This window comes from Chrysochloris asiatica, unplaced genomic scaffold (genome assembly GCF_000296735.1).
Source record: "Chrysochloris asiatica unplaced genomic scaffold, ChrAsi1.0 scaffold00100, whole genome shotgun sequence".
Classification (NCBI taxonomy): Eukaryota; Metazoa; Chordata; class Mammalia; order Afrosoricida; family Chrysochloridae; genus Chrysochloris; species Chrysochloris asiatica.
In genome coordinates this window covers 593,797-603,271 of record NW_006408618.1, presented here as the reverse complement: position 1 = coordinate 603,271, position 9,475 = coordinate 593,797, and the positions used below count along the sequence as shown (strand labels likewise).

The following is a 9,475-nucleotide window of genomic DNA, read 5'->3' as shown; positions in this document are numbered from 1 at the left end:
TTAAGCGTATTTTTTGAATATACAATTTTTTAAAATAACAATTTCAAAACAGGGAAGCCCCCACCCCCAAAAATAAATAAAATTATTTCAGTTGTTTTAAGAAAACTTCCCTAATATCAAGAAAGATGAGAAGATATGCGCTCAAGAAGCTGAATGAACTGCAAACTGGTAAATCCCAAAAGAAAATCACCAAGGCAAATTAGAATTAAACTTTTCAAAACCAGAGACAAGGAAAGAGTCTTAAGAACAGCTAGAGAAAAACAAAGTTACCTACAAAGGAGAACCAATAAGACTAAACTCTCATTTCCCAGCTAAAATCATGCAGGCAATAAGACAATGGGAAGACATATATAAAACAACAATAAAGAACTTGTCAACCAAGAATCATATACCCAGGAAAACTGTCCTTCAATGTGACAGTGAACTTAGGACATTTCCACATATACAGAAATGTAAAGACTTTGTAAAACCAGGCTACCCTGCAAGAACACTAAAGAGTTATTTGGACAGAGAACCAACAACAGCAGACAACAACATGAAATCAACATATATTGACCATATTACCCAGAACTGAAATCAGGTATGTTGTGGTTGTTGTTACTGTTGAGTGTTGCTGAGTGGGTTCTGACTCATGGCAACGTTATCTAGGGTTTCTAAGGTAGTAAATCTTTGCAAGAGCAGAAAGCCTCATCTTTCTCCTGAGAAGCAGCTGGTAGGCTTGAATTTGACCTTGTGGTTCAAAATCCAGTACTTACCTACAGAGCCACCAACTCCCCAATCCAGATACAGTACTCAAAGTAAAACAAACTTACAAGACTGAACACAGGGAACCAGAGATAGCAGTTGGCTACAAATAAAATAAAATAAAGCAAAAAGCAAAAAAAAAAATTTTTAAAAAAAATGCAGTGACAGAACTTCCAAATGAAGAGGAAATCAAGCCAAGTTCAAGATAAATAATAATAATAAAAATAAACCTAACTGTAATTTTACTAACCCAAACCTATTTTAGCCCTAGCCCAACTCAAATCCCTAACACTATTCCTGTCTTAACCATAACCCTAATACTAAAGCAAGTTTTAGGACTAGTGTAAGCTTGGCTTACTCCCACCAACATTGGTAAGGAATGTCACCATCTTTAGCTCTGTGTGCCTCACCCAAAGGACTGTCTCTATTTGTTGTTCTAGGTTGGCAGTGTTAGCAGAACAAGGAAGAGAAGTAAAACATCTATTTTATCAGCTCCTTAGTAGACAAAATTGGTTTTATTAATTTAAAAAGTTGACAGAATCAAATAGTAACAAAACTTTTAAAATTTAAGATATTTAAGAGCCTAAGTAATCACACTATAAGCATGTCTTATACTCAGAATAGAGTCCTAGCATGGCACAGCAAGATAATCACTAGACCACAAGGCCAGAAGTTCAAACTCACCAACAGCTCCTCGGAAACCCTATACTGGGTCACTATGGGTGGGAACCAATTTGATGGCACTTAGTAACAACAACAAGTACTCAAAATACTATGCACATTTTATAATCTTAAAGGCAAATTAGCCCAGAAGAAAAACAACTGCTATCTTTTGTTGTTATGCATGCAAATTTAAAAGTCTAAATAATGAATTATCAAACTTCCATCTGTTATAGTTTAAATTAACAAAATTGTACTTAGCAATGAGTTTTAAAATCAAAGTAAAAGTACTCTGTTTGGTTATGTGAAAATCCATTGTGACCCTCAAAATGTGATTTGGTTCCTCTTAGGGTCAATCTTTCAGGTTCTGTTCCCAACATAATCTCAACTTGTCCTTTAGTCAGAAATAGAAGTACAACGGACAACAGAAAAAGGATACCTCCTTTGTATGAAGTCATCTGTGAAGTAAGCAACCTAAGTTTTATTAATATGAATTCAGGACACCTCAATTTTATACTGAATATTGTTGTGTGGAGTCCTGGTGTGGACCTATGAGCTCATGTGCAAGACTACAAAGCTAATGGTTTCAAGCTCACTAGCTGCTCCTTGGAAACCTCTACAGGGTCTCTATGGATTGGAACCAACTTGACGGTACTTCACAACAACAACAATTGCTGTTGTTAGTTGCCATATAGTTGGTTCTCTTTCATGACAAGCCCATGTGCATCACAGTAGAACCACACACCTTACAGTTTCAAAGATGTGGCCTTTTGGAAGCAGATCACCAGACCTTTCTTCTGAGGTACTTTGAACCACCAACTTAGGAGTTGAGCACTTAATCATTTATCCTACCCAGGGACTCTTTCAGTTTAATATATATTCTATTAAATAATGTCTAGCCTTCTGCACATGAAACTCCAGCCATATGTTTCAAATTCATGTTTTCCTATCATAGTTCTTTAAAGAAAGTAAATTAAAATGATCTCACTTAATACAAGAGGAAATTCAGGTATAAGATTTACCCCATTCCACTCTCCCAGTTTTCACGTCCATCTGTACTCCTATGTACATCCTGAACTCAGGTCAAAATGCCTAACTCCTATGTTCATAAATACATGCTCCTCTTTCCCACCTGGTATGCCGCTGCTCACACTGTCCCTTCCATTACATCCTTGCATCCCTCCCCCACCCCCATATATATACAAACACACACAGTCGCAATATACCTTTGGCTATTGAAATCATTCTTGCTCTCTAAACAGGCAATGTTCAAATCAAAAGCAACCACTTTAACTCATCTTTTCCAATCATGCTCCACAACTCCTGGCCATATTAATTTGGCCTTCTTCTGAGTAAGTAATAATTACTTATGAGCAGGACAAGCCCCTCTCTCACTAAAAGGGGAATCTCTTGAGGACTGGGTCTCACTCACCTGTATCTCCCCCACTGTGTCAAGCACAGGGCCGTAAGTGCAGTGTTGTATTTTTAACTGAAAATGACTATGACAATACGAGAAATTCTTACTGAACCCATACTGAGACTTCCTATTTCTTACTCCCACCTCTGTGTTCTACTCTATTCAGATGATGAAAAGGCTACTTTAACAGCCATTTTTAAACACTGATTATCTTTTGATAGCTTGAACTGAAGTCAAGAAAAATGTGAACCACTTGCCTGATGCCATGTATGTTTTTGATTGCATAGCTTATTTCTCTTCGCAATTCTTTCTCATTGAACTCCATCTGCAGATGCAAAATGAGCCATGGTTATGATATATCAGCCTTTGAATAACAATGTTGTTGAATATTAAAGAATGAGAATAACTTGACTTACTTATGAAGAAATGGATATTCATGCCTCTCCTAACTCAAACCCAGATGGTCAGAACATCTGTTTCTGTACAGTTCAAGGCAACATAGAACACTAGGGATTTCTAGGAGCCTCTGCGCAGCGGATTTTTAACTCTATTATAGATAAGGAGTATAATGCATAAAGGATGACTTCTGGACATAAATGTGGCCATTCATTTGAAAGATATAATTCTTCATTCTGTAGTGGAATATACCAAATTTGACAGGACAGATGACTGTATAAAGGATTGTATCACCTGACATCCACAGGAGTACAGCTTTCCAGACATTAACAATGACTGGCTTTTTTCCCTGGCCATTTTAACCACCTGAGTTCAAGGCCTCTTTATAAAAGGAAATTGATGGCATTTTATTAATCTAGCACAGGACAGACTGTTGTATAGTCATTTCCCAGGAGTTCTAGGTACCTAAAATTTATTTAAACATAGGATCAAAAAATGTCAGAGCTTAGGACTGGAAAGAAAATCAAGAGAATTTTCAGCTAAGCCCCTTTCTTCTGAGATTTGGCCTTTCCAGCCTTACTGTCCATCCTTTCTCCCATCTAACATTAAACCACAGAACAATAAACTGCTTTAGTTCTCTACCCACGCTCCCGATTTCATAGTTCAGGCCTTTTTACAGTACCACGGCCCCTCCTGCCCCTCCTATTCCTTTCTTAACTAAGTGTTCATTCTTCTAAACTCAGCTTACACACTCAGGTCCAGATTCATGTCCATGGACTGTGTTTCTATAACATCCTGTTTTTCTCATAGCTGAAATTCATCTCATTACTTAGCATGTATTCATCAAACGATCTACTTATCCATCTACCTCCCACCCCAACACATAAGAATTCACCTTTCTGCATGTGAGGTAAGTAGTATAGTCCATAAAACTCTCTTGCTGACGACTAGGCATCCCAAGATTAACAAACCCAAAACAGAAGTCTTGATTCAAATTCCTGTACAACATAGCTTTCCCTCAGGTTCCCCCATCTGGCAGTTACCACCTTTCACACCATTTTGCAAACCAACTCTTTATCTCATCATTGATTCTTTTCCTTTATCCATCTGCTATATCAAAGTCCTATTGACTATATCTCCAAAATTCCAATTTCATCTGCTTTTCTCTTGTCACTTCTTTCCCAGAAACAGTTTTACTGTGAAACCAAAGGACTTTAAGCTATAGGGTTTCTCCCTTGTACAAAGTCCTTCTAAGACTCTGTGACTGCTTGTATGCATATAATTCTGTGTTCTTTTTCCTAAAGGGGGGGTCCCCCAAATTGTTTAAATTTCACTGTTGCTAAGTGCTATCAAGTCGATACCAACTCTTGGTGACCCCTGTGTGCAGAGGAGAGTTGCTCTGTAGGGCTTTGAAGGTTGGGAACTTTCAGAAGCAGATCGTTAGGTCTGTCTTTCTGGGGAGCCTCTGGGTGGATGTGAACCACCAACCTTTCAGTTATCAGTCTAGTACTTAACCATTTGTGCTACTGAGGGGCTCCCTAAGTAAGCTTCAGGCTCTACCCTTGCTCTTGCAATACTGTTTTCCTCATCTGACTTGTCTCCTTGAATTCACTTTTGATCCTTTATAATCTAGCAGGCAGAGTGTTATTGACTGAATCAGGTCACATCTGCTTCAAACCATCTCATGGCTTTCCAGAGTTAACACAGCCTAGAAAGTTCTGCATGACCTGGGCACTTCCTTCCTTTCTAACTTCATTTCAGACCGGCCTCCTTTCTAGTCAGCTCTGTAACAGCACATCTGTTCTTCACCTGGCATACTCATTCCTGATTTTGGACCATGCACATGGCTGCCTCCTGCATGCCATTCTGGCTGTGGTTTGAATATCCCCTACTCAGAAAGACTTTCTGAACATTCCAGTGAAAGTGGCTTACCCAGCCTCTCCTCTCACACCATTTACTGTAATGACACTTGGTATATCTTATTTTGTCTATTTAATTTCCTTCATTTTAGCACTAGATGAACAAGAACTTTCTATGTCTTGATCACTGGCACCTACAATGTTGGCATGTAGAATATGTGCAATAAATATTTTCAAATTAATTAGACAACAAAGAAGAATCATAGGAATTCAATGAGAACTTATTAAAATTGTCCAAAATGTAGTTAAATTCTCTTAATAAAATCAGAAACATCAGTAAGAAGTATTTTGCTACTGAATTTCATTATCTGCGTATGTTTTGTTTGTTTAAAGAATTATATTTGTCTCAAAACCAACCAAAAATCTCACGGCTGTAAAGTCAATTATGACCCTTCTATTAGGGTTTTCAGAAAGTTCTGGTAACGCAGTGGTTATGAATCAGGCTGCAAACCTCAAGATCAGCGGTTCAAAACTACCAGCTGTTCCGTGAGAGAAAGATGAGGTTTTCTGTTCCCACAAAGATTTACAGCCTTGGAAACCCTGTGCAGGATCACTATGAGTTGGAACCAACTGCACAGTACTTAACAACAACAACAACAACAACAACAGGGCTTTCGTAGTCCTGGTGTGGTACTGTGGGTTAATGCGCTGGACTTCAATGTCGGTTTGAACCACAAGGTCGGTGGTTCAAGCTCACCAGCAGCTCCTTGGAAACCCTATACAGGGTTGCTATGGGTCGGGACCGACTTGACAACACTGAGCAACAACAACATTACGGTTTTCAAGGCTGTAAATCTTTATGGAAAGAAACTGCTTCATCTTTTTCCTATGAAGCAGCTGGTGGGTTCAAACTGCCAATCTTTCAGTTAGCGCAATGCTTAAATCAATGCACTACCAGGGCTACTTAGTCCCATACCCTCACATAATATTTTATTGACAGTTATGGAAACTGAGATACAGAAATTAAGTGAAATTAGGGGGAAAAAAACCCATTCAGTACGAACCTTTACTATCTCAAAAGGAAAGCGTTCGTGGAAAATTCGATTGATTTTAGCACCACCTGAGAGCTCCAGAGTATCTACTTGATCCCCTGACCCTTCAATTCTCTTCTCAAAGTCCACAGCAAACTGCTGAACCATCCTATAATTGTGAAAGGAAAAGAAATTGAAGTTAAAGAAGCAAAGGCACTTTTCTCATTTTACTTTACTATAGTTATTCCTTAGAATCCTTTTCCTGGTGTTCTTAGTGGCACCTACTGGCAGAGTTAAAATTGCACTGTATTCAGCATTTATAATGTATTATATGGAATATACAATAATTAGATGCATTTTAGACATTCACTTAGAAAAAGTATTTTAAATGTCTTCATTATTAAATACATTCTGTCCATTTGGTTGTAATCATACAATGGTAAGCAGAGAATACTTAGATTTAAAAATTAAAGTTAAATAATAAAATTTTTTGTAGAAGAGTCAACTGTAACTCGGCTCCTAAAACAACATCCTTGTCTAATATATTCCAATGGCTCCAATCAACCATCCCCACACTTAGGACGTCGTATTCTTCCTCCATCCACCATTCCTACCTCAGACTCTTTTCCTTTGTTCTTTACATGACTGAGTGATCCATAGGTGCCTATAGCTTCAAAAGTCATCAAGATACTGGTTTCTTCAAAGCTGTAGCCCCTATCTTGCATGTGAGATATTGGTCCATATATCCAACTATCTACTATTTATCTCTTCTTAACTTCCTTAAACTCGACATGCCCCAAACAGAGGAACCCAATTTTGTTCACTCCCAAACCTGCTGATTCTCCTGCATTCCCCAAATCCCCCCCCAGGTGAATGGACAATTGGGGGCATCCTAGGTTTCTCTTTCTCACTCACCCCCATGTCCTGAGAGCAAACAAGTGTTGTTCATTTGAGCTCCTTTGTTGCTGTTGTTTCAGTCCTGGACTTATCCTACAGCACCACACTAGGACTTCTTTACAGCCTTCAAATGACAGCTCTCTTTTTCTTCATTCCCCTAGCCTTGCTGTGGTACAGCCTTCAATTCCTGATGGAATTACTGAAACCATTCGAAGTGGTCATCCTCTCAGAATTTCCCTTGTCAAGGTCAGACCCCTCTTTGTCAGATCAATATAAATTTGTAACCCATATGCTTGGAGTCCTGCTGTGGTGCTTCAGGGTAAGCACAGAACTGCAAGGTCAGTTTGAATCACAAGGCTGGTGGTTCAAACCCACCAGCCATTCCCTGAAAACCTATACAAGGTCACTACAAGTTGGAACCAACTCCATGGCACTTAACAAAAGCAACAATGCCTTTCCACAGAGCCATAGTATAGGATAAGCACTGGACTGCTAACTACAAAGTTGGCAGTTGAACCCACCAGCCACTCAGAAACCCTATACAGGGTCACAAGGAGTCAGAACCAACTTGATAGCACTTAACAACATGCTCTTCCACAACTAGCTCTAGCTTTGCTTTTCAATGGATCCCCACAATAACCTCGTAACACATGGTCCAAGGTTCTTCATGCATAGTCCTGGCTGCCTCTCTAGCCCCATCACTTACTTACCTACACTCATGTTTCAACTCAACCATAATGCTCAAATATTACATTTCTTTGGGCTTGTATACTTTTTTTTCTGCTCAGAATGTCATTCTCTCTGCCTCCTGCTAATTTCTGACTTTCAAGACAATTCTAGCATTAATTCTTACATGAAACCTTCTATGATCCATTATCCACCAACATTCCTCATGGTTGTGCAGATCAAGGGCTCCTCCTTTATCTCCTCAGCTGATTTCTAGCACTGCACTTAAGACAGACTATATGGACACTGTTCATCTATCACTCTCTGTCTTAGCAGAATGGACCAGGCATTTGATTTTTCTTTCCCCTCTTAATATATGAGAAATACATACTTGTTCAATGAATGAATGAATGACTTTAGTGTGCTGAGTGAAAAACAAGTAATATACTACTATAGGGAGAAAACTGTTTGCATTTATGATAACTAGGTTTGAAAAATATCATTTTAATATGCTGCATAGAATTTCTAACAGGAAAAAATTTCAAACCATATAAAACTTGAATCTTTTTATTCTCTTTCATCAAAATCATAGTGAATTAAAAGTATCTAAAAATCAGTTAGGTCAGAAAAGCATAAATATAATTGGGTTTAGCTATACTCCTACACATACTAATATCAACCTAATGTTTTTCTAAAATATCTGCAAAGGCATATATAACATATACACCGAAAAACTGGGAAATTTTAGAATGTTTGTCTCTAACCACTCCCTCCCCTACAATAGCCAACTATTCTAGACTCTGATCCTAGAACAGGTTGTATCAAAGTTCACACTATACTTCTTGCACCTGACAAACCCTTTCCATACTTCAGAATCCCATTTGTTACAGATTGGACTGTGTTCCCCAAAATATGTGTTGGAATACTAATCCCTACACCTGTGGATTTGTTGTGTTGATGAAGTCATATCAGTATAGGGTATATCCTAAATCAAATCATTTCTCAGCAAGGACAGATTACCTAATATGCCAAACAGACAGGAAGACAATGAAAAGCAAGCGCCAAAGTGGAAGGGAACAGGCAGGGCACTAAATGAGACTGATGTTAACTCCAGTGCAGGAGAATAGGCCATTGGTAATAAAGTTTACCCAGAGCTATACGGGAACCCAAGCATAAGAATGCTTAAACTATGAGGTTCCTATCACTTGAACACCTTCACTGACATGTCTCCTACTGTCCGCTCCTGTGTAGCTGGAATTTCTTTTCTCAGCAGGTCTCTTGGTACATGCAGTTGATCCTTCAACAACATGGGTTTGACCCCATGGACCATTTATTTGCATTTTTTTTTTCTTGCTGCTATTGAAATGAGCTAAAGTGTTGCAAGTATCTGCTTAAAACTCCCGGTAACACTAACCCCAGCATAAGCAGTTTTCTTCTCCAGTTATTGAGCACACAGAGATGATTAGCATCACATGGGGTTTTAAAAGTGGATACTCACAACACTTGAGTTCACAATAGCAAGAGGGGAAAAAAATCCATGTATAAGTGGGCCCATGCCTATGCAGTTCAAACCTACATTGTCCAGGAGAAGAGTCAACTGAAATGATACACAGATTTTCAAAGTATAAGAGGTTGATACTCTTAACCCTCATTTTGTTCAAGAGTCAACTGTATACTATTTCTAATAAACAAAAGGTGGGGGTGGTGGTGACCACATTCATCACCGATAAGGGGAAGTGAGGGAAAAACAGCAATGAAGCAGCAAGCTAAGCCCTACAATGTTCAATAGACTTCTGTGAACCCGG

The 9,475-nt window shown here is 38.7% G+C and overlaps 1 protein-coding gene across 4 annotated transcripts in view; it reads right to left on the bottom strand.

Moving 5' to 3' along the window:
* Positions 1 to 9,475, bottom strand: part of DNM3 (dynamin 3) — a 1,007,215-nt gene that overhangs the window by 637,482 nt on the left and 360,258 nt on the right. For all 4 annotated transcript variants that reach the window (XM_006867044.1, XM_006867045.1, XM_006867047.1 and 1 more), the window contains exons 8-9: positions 6,141 to 6,276; positions 3,079 to 3,146 (exon numbers count right to left, since the gene is read on the bottom strand). In XM_006867044.1, the coding sequence (XP_006867106.1) occupies positions 3,079 to 3,146; positions 6,141 to 6,276 (204 nt within the window). The remainder of the gene's footprint in view (positions 1 to 3,078; positions 3,147 to 6,140; positions 6,277 to 9,475) is intronic.